The sequence below is a fragment of the Danio aesculapii genome, chromosome 5 (assembly GCF_903798145.1).
Source record: "Danio aesculapii chromosome 5, fDanAes4.1, whole genome shotgun sequence".
In the NCBI taxonomy this organism is placed as follows: Eukaryota; Metazoa; Chordata; class Actinopteri; order Cypriniformes; family Danionidae; genus Danio; species Danio aesculapii.
Genome location: NC_079439.1, coordinates 32,925,447 through 32,941,829, shown reverse-complemented (window position 1 = coordinate 32,941,829; position 16,383 = coordinate 32,925,447). Strand labels below are relative to the sequence as shown.

Sequence of the window (16,383 nt, the reverse complement as noted above, 5' to 3'; positions counted from 1 at the left end):
CATACTGTGATATTATGTCGTCAACCTTTATACATTCATTTAGTCTAACCCAAACTCCTTTTTTGGAGCATATTTATGTGTGATGAAGTAGCTAATGTGCTGTGAATGACACATAAAATATCAATAGGTGTACAGATAGTTACAACATATTGCTTTATTTTTAATAAGTAGCTTAAATAGAAATATTACAAATTACATATAAATATAAGGTTTTTATATATTTGAGAACAGTAAAATAAACGTAGTAAACTGAAATCCTTTCGCATCAAAAATGACATTGTTAGTATAAACGCAAGCATAAGGGCCTACAGTATCTGGGAAAGAACACAGGACTCAAGAATGAACAGAAAACCTGGAGAAAAAGAAGGGATTAAATTAAGTAAGGTTTAAACAAAAGTTGCTAGCTGGATTGAGTTATTGATTTCCAAAACTATGAGTGATCACAAATGACGAATACCTGACGTAAAAAACTGTTTGCTACTATTGCAACTAGTGGTTATATTTTGTGGAAAAAAAACCCAACCACCACTCCTAGACATTCACCACCCCCATTAGAAAACCTTTCCATTACATTCATGAGCAAGCAAACACTTTTGTGGCTTGACAAATCTGCTTACGGCTTCACACATTAGATCAAGAACTCTGGTGCACGAATATTACATCTTTCTTTAAATTAAAACAATGATTTCATGTCTTAAAAGCTTATATTTACACTTGAAAGTGTTGTTCCACAGTCCTAGCTTTTGTATGACATGCTGAGCTTTGAAATGAAACACTAAAGTGGTCTCGAACAAAGACAGGGTGTTACAAGGGTTTTCAAGTACATTCAGCTGTCGATGATTAAAACACTATGATTATATAAACACGAAAAATCAGGTCATTGACAAACATGTTCAGAATTAGCTTACTACTTCTGTTTTGCAGAACAGCATTTGTTTACAGGCAGCTGACATCCTTTATGTGTGTAATACATGAGGATCTTCAAAGTCAGTGCTCATGAACAGTATATGATGCCCTTTTTTCATACTGAGTCATAAAAAACTGAAACAAAACAAACCTAACTCATATGTCTGTTGAGAGGAAAATGTGTCATGCTTCTGAGAAGATCATGAGATGTGATCTTCATATTTCGAAAGGAAGAAGAAAAACACCAAGAAAGTATCACAACCCCCACGCAATCCTTGTTAATGTCAGCGAGCGTTTCCTAGTACAATAGCTGGAAAATCTCAGGTGTTCTAGCAGCTGATTCTGAGAGCGCGTCCTATCCAAATGCCACACTTAAAGTGAACGGGAATACAAGAACAGCTGCCATTGCATAACGTGGGCATGTGTACAGACAATCATTTACGTAATATTTGTCGCCCACGATCCACACTCTACTAGTTTTCTGCCCATTTAACGATAGTGATGAAGGTGGAGAAGGGTCGTGGCTGGTAGTTCAGCTGATCACTTGGAAATGCTCTCACAGATAACCGGTTGGACGGTTTGTCCATGTGCATCAGAAGAAAAGTGTTGAGCATTGCATCTTGGTAGTTTTCGTTCACCACGCGAGTGTCGTGTGTGGCTGAAAATATTTCTTCACCATCACCATCATCAAAATCCACTTGAAATTTGACTTCGACCTCAGAGTTTCTATATTTCTGTGGCTGGAGATTGAAATTAACTTGTACGTAGACCAGGTAAACACCTTTCTTTGGTAGGATTATCCACGTTTTGTTGTGGTCCAGAATACTCTCACCATCCTTCCTCTTCTCCTCCCACTCATCTTCCCATATCAAGCGACCATCACTTGTATGATTGCAAGCTTTAGAGAGAGAGAATGAAAAATTAGGACAAACATGGAATGTTTATGTAGGCGGGTCTAACTTCAGTCATGTAATTAAAAGCAAATAATGCATTAGTAAATATTTAAAAGCTAACTAATTACCTGTAAGAAGCAATTGTTCTTGGGAGACTTGATGTCTGAATATGCTTGCTATCGCGCTTGCTGTCAGATCAAAAAAGGTATAAGAAAATAATGCTGAATTAAGCAACATGAATGACTAAAAGTGCAACTGCCAGCTGTAAAGGAACGTGCCCTGAAGCACCCACAAAATGCTTTTACACAAACGCACACACAGACTCCGGCAAACACACGCGCACCACAGGGAAAACAAAAGCACAGCTGGCTGATTTACGGATAGCAGGTTTGTCAAAACGCCACAGTTAATAAGATAATGGTGAACTAAAGCAAATGGAGATTCTTCAAACAAGTAAGTGCTTTCAGACCTTTTCTGTCGTATCTGTTTTTATTTTGAATGTTAGCGCGGCGCTTTAGAAAGGCGGTTTTGGGTTAGCCTATACACTGATTTATGAAACAACTCACAAAAAAATCATAAATGATTTCTCAGATTTAATATAAACAAATAGTTCAAGAGCTTTGTGGGGGGTTACTGATGTCAAATAACCTGTGGGCGTTTGTCGGTTGTTTACTAATTAATATCATATATCCGCTAAAACACAGCCTAGTTGCATTCGAATGAGAAGAATACAAAACTTGTAGACTAGGCTATATTTGTATTACATATGTAAATATTACAAATGAATAGCCTACAAAAAAATGTAAGTTCGATGAACTTGAAAGAGTAAGTTTACCTAATGACACTGCCATCCTCAAATGATAAAAAGTACATAATTTCATGTATATTAGTTATCTTGTGGAAATAAAATAAATACGACTCAAGAACAACAAAGACAAATTTCACTACTATATGCTGAATAAATATGAGTTAATATTAATATAAACTTACCATTCATGGCGCATATTTTGCAACCTGGCACCTGTTGAAATTACGGTAAGAAATGTCATGTATATTTCAACGGTAGAATAAACAGAAGCAGAGAAACTATGTGAACATGCTTAGCATGAATGTTTCCATTCGTTATTTTAGCCAAACGCACCCTGTGCAACTCAATCCATGAATTAGCTTGCTAATATCCGCAACAAATGCTGGACAAAAACTTTAGCTGGAAAACAGATTAAGTTCACCAGTACATGAAGCAGATCAAGATGACAAGTTTCCCCCTTTTTCATAAAAACTCAGACCGCAAACTTACTTGAATGGTAAACTATTAATCGAGCCGAACGTTTTTCATACTAAGTCATTCTTTAAACTGCTCCACTGAACCACGAACACCAGGTCATTTTATGCTCCAAAATAGCTGTAGAAACTTTGAGGAAATAGATCCAGTTATATTTACCTTTGGTAAGAAGATGTAGGTCAAACATGATGCGATTAAAACGAGGAGCAGAGCTATCGATGTGCAGAGAATGTGCGCTCTTGCTGCGCGCGTTGTATCCATGCCTGCTCCTCCAGATGCTCAAATAGCTGAAGTCTCACACTAGAAAAGCCTCTTGTACCGGATGAAGTTGACGAGTGTAATGAGACACAACTCTCCCACGCATTGAACGGTGAGCTATTAACTCCACATCACCTGTGGGTGACACGAGGGTGGAGGATGTGTTCATGGTGACGGCAAAAAGTTTACATGAACAAATTTAATGTAGTTTCATTGACTGAGACAGCGAGACGGGATGCTATGAAAGTAAATTGACATGGTGAAACTTTCACTCATGTTAGGTAGGAAATTAAACAACTTCTAAGAGACACAAGAACTGTTCTGATAAGTTCAACCAGAAAAAATGAACTTATTATTTATTCCAAACCTGTAAGGAACTCTAAAGGAGAACTGCCCTATGGAGATGTCAAGTCTGAGTAATCACTGTAACAGTAACAAAGTAGTTTGCTCATGAAACATTGTATTGCGTGAGACCCAAAGGTCATTGGTATCTTCTCACAATCATTGAGTATATAGCAATGTCTAGTTTGTGAATGAATGATTAGTTTCATTCGAATCTTTTAGTGATTTTTCTCATTTAGTTTTAGAGGTGGAAAGAGAACTAAAAGAAGTTAGTTAGAAATAGTAGTAGTAATAGAAATAGTAATAGTGCAAGAAACTGAATATTATTTACATAATTGACTGGAAAACCTAACCCATGTCCACTTTTTAGTTGACAGTGTACAGCAATTTAGATTTTACCAGTGATTTAAAAAAAAAGCCTTTTTTTGACTCAACAGTCCAGTTAAAATAAATACTGAGAGTACTATTTTGTCAAGCTTGCTTCTGGTTCCCAGCACAGTTTGCTTCAAACTCTGAGTAATTTGTATGTATTTTCTTATTGTATGTATTTTGCATAAGATTAATATACGAGATTTTTCAGTGCTTAATGTTTAAGTGTTTTTAAAGTTGAACTAATTTGATTTTACATTATTATTATCATTATTGTGCTATTACTATTAATTCAGAGCCTTTGAATTAAACATTAACAACAATGTTCACAAGTGATTTAAAGCTGTATTTTTACAACATCAGCTCTTTTTACAGCATCAGCTCTTATTTGCACCTGTGCATTGTCATTATGCGACAGGATGTTCATGGTTAAAACTGTTGTGAATCTAAATTTTATGAATCTCAGAGTTTCTAAATCTACTGAAGTTATGAAGTTGTATTTTAGAATATTTTAAATTAAAAATGGGATTGCGCAAAACTCTTTTATGTAATGTGCTTTTCGTTTAAACCGGAAGCTTTAGGACACACTGTAAAAATATGCTTGGTTCCACACAATTGATTTGTGTTGAGACAACAAAGAAACTAAGTTAACTTGTTAGTTTTTACAAATTTAAGTGAATTAAACATAAAACAATTAAGTTGCCCCTTAAAAATTCTTAAAAATTAAGAATTGTGTTGTTTCAGTTCATTTTAAATAAGTAATATGAACAAACAGCAAAATACTTTTTGAGTGCACTAGACAGTCCTGAAATTAGGCTCATAGATGTCTTATGGTGCATTCAAGTCATGCTAGAAGGATCGTAAGTAGGTCTGTGAGTTGAAAGCACTTGAACACCACCACAAAGTCAGAATTGTGAGTGGGAAACTTTGGATTTCCTTTAAGGCCTAAGTGGTTCATGTCTGTGAAAAAACAAATAGGACCAGCCCAATCTCACAAGGAAACGTAACGATTTATGTATAGTCATAAAAGTGGCTAATTCACACAAAATCATGCGTTTTGTAAATATTTTAAAAGTTTTAAAAGATTTCCAAAACTACTCCCCTAACCCTCACTGGGGGATAAGCAGATTGTACTAAAATGTATGAATGAGACTATATAAATTAATATATATTAGACACTACATCTAGACATCTAAATATTAGACACTAATGTTACGAAATGGCTTGAGATTGTTTTAGCAGGAATGAATGCATCTATTATGATTGGAAATTCTAATTACAATTAAAAAAAAAAAAAATATATATATATATATATATATATATAATTTATTTTTTTACAATAAAACTATTTACAATATACTATATTATACACTCACTGGCCACTTTTTTAGGTAAACCTGTCCATCTGCTCGTTAAAGTAAATTTCTAATCAGCCAGTCACATGGCAGCAACTCAATGCATTTAGGCATGTAGACATGGTCAACACAATCTGCTGCAGTTCAAACTGAGCATCAGAATGGGGAAGAAAGGCGATTTAAGTGACTTTGAACGTGGCATGGTTGTTGGTGCCAGACGGGCTGGTCTGAGTATTTCAGAAACTGCTGATCTACTGGGATTTTCACGCACAACCATCTACATACAACCGAAGTATGCAGAAGAGCATCTCTGAATGCACAACATGTCAAAACTTGAGGTGGATGGGCTACAGCAGCAGAAGACCACTCCCAGTGCCACTTTTGTCATCCAAGAATGGGAAACTGAGGCTACAATTTGCAGAGGCTCACCAAAATTGGACTATAGAAGATGGTCGTTGAAAAACGTTGAATGGTCTCGATTTCTGCTGCGACATTCAGATTGTACAGTAGGGTCAGAATTTGGCATCAACAACATGAAAGCATGGATCCATCCTGCCTTGTATCAACAGTTTAGGCTGCTGCTGGTGGTGTAATGGTGTTGTGGATATTTTCTTAACACACTGTGGGTCCATTAGTACCGATTGAGCATTGTGTCAGTGCCACACCTTTGTGACCACAGTGTACCCATCTTCTGATAGCTCCTTCCAGCAGGATAACGCGCCATGTCATAAAGCGTGAATCATCTCAGACTGGTTTCTTGAACATGACAATGAATTCACTGTACTCAAATGGCTTCCACAGTCACCAGATCTCAATCAAATTGACCACCCTTGGGATGTGGTGGCACAGGAGATTTGCATCATGGATGTGCAGTCAACAAATCTGCACCAACTGCGTGATGCCATCATGTCAGTAAGGACCAAAATCTGAAGAATATTTCCAGTACCTTGTTGAATCTATGCCTCGAAGGATTAAGGCAGTTCTGAAGGCAAAAGTGGGCCCAACCCACCTAATAAAGTGGTGTACCTAATAAAGTGGCCGGTCAGTGTATATTGTATTATTATGATCTAATTTAATTTTCAGAAACTTGCAAAAATATTATGCACATTTTTTTATTGATACTTTGTAGATGTGAGGTTCAAAATCTTGGATTTTATTGTACATAAAATGTACTTAGAAAGTGACTTCTTGAACACACCAAAATTAGCAAATACATCTAGTTAGCAATATCTGTAGCTCAAAAAATGTTTTGATTGCAACACTATATGGTTTGTCTCATACTAGTATTTGCCTCATTCTGTGATCAGAAGTCACATCAGATGCAGAAGCACTCGACTGACTGAAGCAAAACATACAGTACCACTAACATACTAATGTTTTCATAGATCTAAAGCTTTCCAATGTGCAGCCGTTGCAATGACGATTATGTTTTGTGACTAATCAGGAAATCCACCTAATCGTTGGGACTTTTTTTCCCTTTTTTAGGGCAAAAAATACCTGTGAATTTGATACCTTTGGTGAAAAATAAATGTAATAATGTTGAATATTTTAATTGCGCTAAATCAAAAACGCCTCTGCAGAGCTATAAAATTCAGTTTTCAGCATTGAATTCTCCTGCACAATGCGTGGTCATAACTAGAGGATATAATAATAATAAATAACTTCACACAAAGCCATTAATACAGCTTTAGAAGACCTAATGGTTATTTAAATATTTTTTCCAGTCATTAACACCATTGTCATTGCACGGAAACCACTTATCAGGGTATTCTTTTGTATTCAGCAGACCCAAGTGTGGCATTCAGGTTTGCAACAGCGTGAAATAAGTGTCAAATTTTGGGGTGAACATGCCATTTAAAAGTACACATACACTTCATAGACCACCCGTTTGGTATTTTCCCTCAATGCTGACTGGAAGTCATAAGACATATCAGTAATCAATCATGCAAACAAGGTCACCACATATATATACACATGTGCTCCAATTGGGTGTGGGTGTTAGCAGAAGTATCAGCAAACGTCTTGATGCACAGTGCGTGTTTAGGTTTTGCTGGGCGCTTTAGGGACATGCAACCTGTTTGTGAGCATCTCACTGTTGATTCAGACACAGATTATGTTTTTCCGGTTATGTGTATATACTGTATGTATTTTTTTTATATGACTCACTTTTATCGGTTCCTCTATTTACAGAACTAAAAAATTTTATTTCCAAAGGAGGGCAGTTTCCCAGATGATATCAAAGTAAGTAAAAGAAAATGCCCGCAAATGTCTTCCATTTCGAAGGCAATTACATGGCTTGATGCCACGATGACATCAAATTCCACTCGTCAGCACTCTATTGGCTAAATGCTGATGATTTCCGGCTTCATGTGCTCAGATTGATTTAAATGTTTCGGGATTTTTTTCGAAGCATTATAACGGTGATTCACATCTCTGTTTATTTTTAATTGTTATGTAATTTTACAATGATGATCTTTGTTTACTGGGAACGATAAAGCTCAAAATGAAAGACTTTGGGCTAGATTTGCATAACAGTATCTGGGCCACCTTCTACCAACAGAAAATCCAGATCTTCTCATAAAATGTTTGTTTTCAGTGTCCCTGCTGGGTTTATGGGATTGAGGGATGACCTTGATTAGAAGCTCATTATCATTCTCTGTGTCGTGATAACAGTATTTCCAGAAAGACTACAGAGACACAGGAAAGACTCTCACTACATCAGTTAGTTTCCACTTGAACTGCTCTCCATTAGCACAATGGAAAAATGCAGCGTTAAATGGGACAAGTGAAAATCACTCGAGTTTTGAATCACTACCACTGCGAATACGCATTGTGTTTACAATATCGGAGATATAATCAACATTATCATCATATTTCTGTATGACACTTCAAGCTGTTTTTGATTTAATCAAGGGAACTGGTGACAAATACAGGGGTGGAACACCTCTTCTTATTTGTTCAGAGGTTAATTACTCCATCAAACATGATTACTGTGAAAAAATAAGATCAAATGTTAAAAGTTACTTATAATTTGACAATGTGTTTGTGTTGTTTACATCCACGGTGGGATAGATTGAATGTTGCTATCTCTGTTGCAGTGATTTGCTGAAATCAAAATGTTTATGGTCAAAAGTCAATCAGATTTGAAATGCTAGGACTGCGCTATAAAAAGATAATAACTATCACTGTAAAAAATGCATTATTGTTTTCCATATTTTGTGATTCATGTTTTTATTTTTCTCCATTTATTTATGCTTTTGAATTACATTATGGGATTTTGAGCTTTCTTTCAACAACTTTAACCTTGAAAAGTTAGAAAAAAAGTCATTTTTAATAGTTTAAAGTAGGGCTGGGTCGATAAACATTTTATTATTATATAATATTATATTGAATGGTGATAAAATTGATGTCAATAACAATGATAAGCTCTGGACTTTTTTACTCTATATTGATCTAAGAGCCAATCACACAGCGGAAATGGGCAACAATGGGAATAGGTGTGTTGACATTGGAGATGCACCGAATTCGAAATCAGTCACCGAAAATAGGTTATGCTATTTAATCGACCCTCTAATTTTTATGGCTTCAGTCATTGTCGGGATACTCTTTTAAATCTGGAAGCATTAACAACTTATATCTCAGTGATATATTGTTTGGGGATATTACGATACAAAACCCTTGTAATAAATTGCTAGGACTTTCTCTGCTATTTTACAGACTTATTTATCTATATATTATTTCAAACATCTAAAATGTCAGTAAAAGTCACGTTGTTAAGCTGTGGAGTTGAAATTTCAACATTAAAAGTCGACAGAGCAGAAATGGAGGTTCCATAATGCAATTCACAACCGAACATAAAAAGAAAACATTAGTGAATCACAAAACACGGAAACTGTTAATTAACAGGTGTTTTTTTTTTTTCCCAGTGCACAATATAATTTTACCTTGATAAAAAGATAATGGGCTTCAAAGCAGAACAGCTTGTTTGATCCACATGGTCTGTTTGCACCCAACAATGCTGCAGCACCAGTGAACTTTTTTTTTTTTTTTTTTTTTACACGCAGAACGCTCTTGAATCACAATCACTGCTTCATTTTAGCAAAGGACAAAAATGCCTCTGTGATTTAGTTCAAATTTAGATCTAGTTGGAAGGATATTTACCTTGATTTACCATGAATTCCATAAATAAATTGTATTATATTATTAATGTTGATTTAGTTAATATAAATATACATATTTTTATGTATATAAAAAAAGTATATATATATATATATATATATATATATATATATATATATATATATATATATATATATATACATATATATATACATATATATATACAGTTGAAGTCAGAATTATTAGCCCCCCTTTGAATTTTTTTTCTTTTTTTTAATATTTCCGAAATGATGTTTAACAGAGCAAGGACATTTTCACAGTATATCTGATATTTTTTCTTCTGGAGAAAGTCTTATTTGTTTTATTTCGGCTAGAATAAAAGTTTTTAATTTTTTTAAATCCATTTTAAGGACAAAATCATTAGCCTCTTTAAGCAATTTTTTTTTCGACTGTCTACAGAATAAACCATTGTTATACAATAACTTGCCTAATTATCCTAACCTGCATAGTTAACCTAATTATCCTTGTTAAGCCTTTAAATGTCACTTTAAGCTGTATAGAAGTGTCCTGAAAAATATCTAGTCAAATATTATTTACTGTCATCATAGCAAAGATAAAATAAATCAGTTATTAGAAATGAGTTATTAAAACTATTATGTTTAGAAATGTGTTGGAAAAAAATCTTCTCTCCATTAAACAGAAATTGGGGGAAAAAAAATAAGCAGGGGGGCTTATAATTCAGGGGGACTAATAATTCTCACTTCAACTGTATATATAATTACAGTGATCAATGGTAACATTTGTATGCAAATGTAACTTATTCAAGCTACTGTTTTTCATATAGTTGTTGTGTTTTATGAATATTTATCATTATAAGTATTTTACCTCAGACTATTTTACCTCTGGTTGATGTGTTTAAATGAACAATAAACTGGTTTCTATAACTTTTTCTCAGAAGAAGCAAAAGTCTACCTTGATATAAACTGATACTTTTCATATCATTCAGTCCTACGCAAATCCTATGCAAATGGATAATTTTGCACTAGTAGAAAAATTCAATGCATTGCTTCAACTTGCAAACTACCATTTTTCAAAAACAACCAAATAATGTTTTAGTTGAATTGATGGCAAGAGTAAATAATTAACAAGCCTTCATAAGCAAAAGGGCAAAGATGGCACATATAACTTTGTCTCTACCTCCAGATATTCTGCTAGACACACTGTTTAGCTTCTAAAATCTCCTCTACGGAAAAATGATGTAAAATGACTCAAATTCAGTTATATTTGTTAGTTTGACCCCTTATTGGATACCCAGAATATGTGGGTGCTTGCAGGAATATTCCCCCAGCTATCTCTGACCTTTGAGAAGAGTACAAATTAAAGACGCGAACATTTAAGTGGGCGGGGGGCTTTTTATAACCACCCTCCACTGGATTGCTTTCAGGATTAAACTATTCAACAAATGCTACCGATAAAAATATTCAGGACATCCTGGAGTTGTCTGCAGACACCTAAAAACAGCAAAGCTTTTGTGGATTTTACTGCCTTGGCGCAACAGAAATGTACAAGATCAAACAAGACCATAATAGGATCATCATAGCTCAGCCATGCAAAAAATGCCACATGTATTACGCAATTAAACTCAGCGAAGGTTTCTCGTGATGCTTCCTGTGCTATAAAAGGGAGGAGGTTGGAGATATTTGAAATGCTGTGTTAAAACAAACAAAACCTTTGAACCGAGGCACTCATGCATGGTTTAAGCTACTATCCTGATTCTTACACAGATGATGGCATCAGAAACACATGGGCTGCAGATGAAAGTGATGATTGCACTGAACAGAAAAAAAGAAACTGATCTGAGCAATATTGTTTACTGTACCAGTAAAAAAGGGAGTCGTGTAACCTTTGCTTGATATTTGTGGTCTCTCTAAAGAAACAGAACAAACTGAGGTAAACTTATTTACACACACAAAAACCGTGCACATTTACTGATACACTGAACACGTACGTACATAATGATGTCATGTTTATTTAACAGAATGAGTAGTTAGTTTTCATTTCATTTAATTAGGTTGCATTTTATTTTAAAGAACGTAAATACACCTTAACTATGGAGTAATATTAATTATTTATATTGTTAGGGTTAATGCAGTGTTCATTTTGACAGGACATTTTGATTTAGTTTTAGCCTTAGACTTTTTACTAAAATTACATTTTAATTTTATTAATATTTTAGCTTTAGTTCATTTTTAGTCAACTAAAACATACTCTAGATTTAGTTGACTAAAATATATTTGGTTTAGTTTAAGTGTAATTGAATTAAAATATTGTATACATTTATTTATGCAAAATGTTCTAGCTTAAAATAAATAAAACAGTCTCATTAACATATAGCTTTTCCACTGAAGACCAAAAATTAGATATGCATTGTTTATTTATATCATAAGTAATATGTCAAATTATGTGAAGGCAATCAATCCACATGTAAGAACAGTAGCAAACTGAGGTTAACCTATTAACACATAAAAATCATGCACATTTACTGATACACTGAACATGTACATACATAATGATGTCATGTTTATTAAGCTGAATAAGTAATCAGTTCTCATTTCATTTTATTGGGTTACACTTTACTTTACAGAACTTAAATACACAAACTATGGAGTAATATTAATTATTTATATGGTTATGGTTAGGGCAGTGTTCATTTTGACAGCAAATTTTGATTTAGTTTTAGACTTTAGTTTTATACTAAAATTCCCATTTTAATTGTATTTCTATTTTAGTTTTAGTCTAGATTTAGTTGACTAAAATATATTTGGTTTAATTTAAGTGTAATTGAATTTAAATATTGTATACATTTATTTATATAAAATATTCTAGCTTAAAATTAAATAAAACAGTCTCATTAACATATAGCATTAAAGACCAAAAATTAGATATGCATTGTTTATATCATAAGTAATATGTCAAATTATGTGAAGGCAATCAATCCACATGAAAGAACAGTAGCAAACAGAACAAACTGAGGTAAACCTATTTACACACATAAAAACTGTGCACATTTACTGATACACTGAACACATCTTTATTTAGCAGAATCAGTATTTACTTCTCATTTTATTTTATTAGGTTGCACCCTATTTTAAAGAACTTAAATACACTTTAACTATGAAGTAATATTAAATATGTATATGGTTAGGGTTAAAACGCAGATTAGGTTTAGGGCAGTGTTCATTTTGACAGCAAAGTTTGAGTTAGTTTTAGTCTTTTTACTAAAATTCCATAATATCTTATTCATATTTTAGTTTTAGTCTAGGTTTAGTTGACTAAAATATACTTGGTTTAATTTAAGTGTAATTGAATTCAAATATTGTGTACATTTATACAAAATATTCTAGCTTAAAATTAAATAAAACAGTCTCATTAACATATAGAATATAGCTTTTCCATTGAAGACCAAAAATGAGATATGCCTTATTTATATCATAAGTAATATGTCAACCCGTCCTGAGCTGGGATCAAACAGGTGACCTTACGCAAGAAAGTTGGTTGCTGACTATGTCCTCTGCCGTTTGTCACTAATGCAACTTTAGAAGTCAGAGGGGTGAGGTTTACCTACACAGCACTTCACAAGCTGGCTTCTGCTACACTCACCCCCCTAAACCTCACTCTCATCCATGTCACGGCACCAAAGTAACCCCGCTGGTCCTAAACCACTCAACCCGCTTTGAGCAGGGATCGAACTGGCGACTTCACACATTGGAGTCGGTTGTTCTAACAAGGAGGCTAAAGAACATGGCCTCTAGTGTCTCTCGAGCACCTTTAGAGGTCAGAGGAGTGAGGTTTACCTTCACACCACTTCGTTAGCTTGCTACACTAACACATGATATGAATATTTTATGTATGCTTTAATCACTGCATAATAGACAATGCATAGAAGTCAACAGTGCGTTCTAGCAGAGTCTATTGAACTACTAAAGGTTGTGCAGTTGCTGTACAATTATTTGCCGATTTTAGCTATAGCACCACTAAGTGGTCAAACTATGTCATTTTGTTTACTGTAACCTCAGAAATCTTTTATAATTGCTTTGTGCCCTACCCCCTAACCCAATTGAAACTTCAACTTGATAATAATCTTCAATTTATTGATAATCTCGCTCCAAAATAATCTTTGATTTAGTCAAGACTGGGTCTTGGGTTATGCCAGATGGGAAAACATTTCTTCAAACTGGCAACACCATCAGCAGATTGGGGTGAGACGTGGTCATTTTGTAGACTGGGCTTGCAGGTACAGTATTACAATCTCTCAGATGGATGTTTTTGCAACTTACAGTTTGTTTGCTCCACCAGTTTTAGAATGGTCAGATTGAATTAGAATGTTGGTCTTTGAAAATAAAATAGCAATAGGGTGTCAGTACTACTTACTCGAAACAATAATAATAATAATAATAATAATAATAATGATAATAATAATAATAATAAAATCACAACGTATAGCAAAACTGACTTTTATTGAAATTCACAGAGTTAGTTGTGAATGAAGTGCATCATGCATACAGCACAATGCAACACAATGTGTTAAGACACTGTTGTGACGTTAGTCTCTATGTGTGCGCACAAGTAAAACGAGACTCGTCACAACACGTACCAATACGATAGCAGCCTCCTCAAGACAACTATTCTGTACATCTAATATTTACATCATTGTATATCAACATACCTCGAAGGCTGACAGCTTCAGGACTGCGGAAGTGGAAGGGAGATAATAGCAGATATTAAGTGATCTGAGATACAGACAGACACGATCTATTGCTCAAGTTTGGGCCATGGCCTTCCAAGAAGAACTCATTCATCCACCCTCTTTTTATGACGTCTACGTCTCTTGATATATTTCCAACCCCCTTGGAATTCAATTCCCATGCTCAGCACCCAGAAACATACTCCCACACACTCAAACATGTGCACTTTTTCATTCACTCAACCATTCGCTCAACTTGTTTTAGCCTGTGCAAAACAAATGGCAGTGACTGATTACTGTCCAATATAACCGTTAGACCCAACAGGCATTATTGCTCGTCTGATCATATTTGTTCGCCTCCTCTGTGACCACACACACACAATCTGACCGTATGCCATCAGTCACAGAGAGGTTTGTCCAAATAAATTAACCAAAACTGCTAAACTCTCCCACCAGATTGTTGCGTCAAGTTCATGCAACAAGGCATGACACCTTTCAACACAAAGCCGCCAAGGAAAATCTGAACTGAGGAGAATTTCCTGAAAATAAATAAAGCAGGTAAAATTTCATACACCATTCTGTAAATCCACTAAAATTAAGGATTAGTCAGGCTTTCTCCATCTGAGACTGACGCATCAATCCTCTTTGGCCTGATAAAAACAGATCATCCCTCCTTAGGATTTGATTCGGCAAGACTGTGTCTGCCAAAAAAAACAAATGCAGAAGTCAATCAGCCATATGTATTTCCACTGCATAATATGCAGGATCGCTCTCTACACCAGGTCAAGTGCGATGTCGCCCCCTAAAGTCCTGCACATGTAATAGCATACTTGAAGCAAAACACTAAAATCGGTGTGGTTTGCATGATATCCATCCTGAGTTTGTCGAAAATGAGCGACCTCCCTGTGTATTTAAAACATCCACAGCATATACAAAAGGAACGAGTCAATGGACGTAACTGCATGTATGCGAATGTGCAAAAAATGCTAATAAGCAGATGGATTTGATTGATCTCCTCACACTTGATGAAATATCTCTCTCTTATTACTCAAGTAGAAACGTTTCAGTGTTTGGTCCGTCACACATGTCTCCTCATTCTTCAAAACAGGAGGCAGGATGTTTAACTTGGCTTTTCTGTTGGCTTAGCGTGTTCCTCATTGATAAATTTCTCATCTCTGTTCGGAGAGCTCGTGTAAATGTTTGCTTTATATCAGATAAGAAAACAGATCTCCTTTTTCCATCAGTAAAATAAAGAAAAAAACAACGGAGGTCCACATATCCACAATCTTCCCAGTGTCAGGCATAGCAGCCCAGTTTGTGTAGATTAACAACAGTTATACCTTATACAAACTTCCAGGACCAGTTAGCGCAAGCTGTCCGTTGCCCATATCGCTTATTTCATCTTCTAAAAGGCCTGAAACGTCAGCGTTCGGTATGCTGTCATGATAGCTGCTGAAGCTAATGTTGTCCTCCTTCAGCTCAATGGTCCAGAATGGAGCATTCAGTTTGCGGTTCTGGTATTCTCTGTAAGTGTAAACACCACCCACCACTGCCAACAGAGCGATCACTACTATGATGATGACGGCTAAGACGATAATGTTGAACTGGTTCCAGGGAAGTGGCGTCACTGTGGTGGTGGTGGTGGTGTTGGAGGTTGAGCTGGCCAGGCTGCTCAGCAGAGCGGTAGTGCTGGTGAATTGTGTTGTAGCATTGGGGCTGGAGGTCATGGTGGTGTAGTGAAACCAGTCGGTAGTGCTTGAAGGAGTAGTGTGGACAACTATGGACAGGGTGAGAGAGAGAGAAGGACAGTTTGAGACATTACATATCTAAAATAATACAACTTTTATCCAGAGGAATTAAATTCATTACACTCCAGTGGTTTTGCAGAGATATGGTGAGAACAGCAGGGTTTCCTGCATGGCTGCTACTGAATATGTGAGTTTGCAGTTTGTGCTGAATGTGGTGAGACGAAAAGGCTGTGCATCCTGACATAATGGCATAGAAAGCATGTCTTTACACTGATTTATTTATTACTTTGGTGGCGGGATGCATGCAAAAAAGAAACAAAACTAATAAAAACCAAACAAATGAAAACTAAAAAGGCTGTTTCCAAAT

At 35.3% G+C, this 16,383-nt stretch overlaps 2 protein-coding genes across 2 annotated transcripts in view; both read right to left on the bottom strand.

Moving 5' to 3' along the window:
- Nucleotides 1–163: 163 nt before the first annotated feature.
- Nucleotides 164–4,707, bottom strand: si:dkey-220k22.3 (uncharacterized protein LOC796870 homolog). The gene is made up of 4 exons (XM_056457954.1): nt 3,241–4,707; nt 2,790–2,820; nt 1,928–1,987; nt 164–1,804 (listed from the first exon to the last, which is right to left on the bottom strand). The coding sequence occupies exons 1-4, from the start codon at nt 3,340–3,342 to the stop codon at nt 1,380–1,382; spliced, it is 618 nt and encodes a 205-aa protein (XP_056313929.1). The 5' UTR covers nt 3,343–4,707; the 3' UTR covers nt 164–1,379.
- Nucleotides 4,708–14,022: 9,315 nt separating this feature from the next.
- Nucleotides 14,023–16,383, bottom strand: part of si:dkey-220k22.1 (multiple epidermal growth factor-like domains protein 9) — a 136,421-nt gene continuing 134,060 nt past the window's right edge. The window contains 1 exon segment of the mRNA XM_056457953.1: nt 14,023–16,045. Within this exon segment, the coding sequence (XP_056313928.1) occupies nt 15,603–16,045 (443 nt within the window). The 3' untranslated portion in view covers nt 14,023–15,602.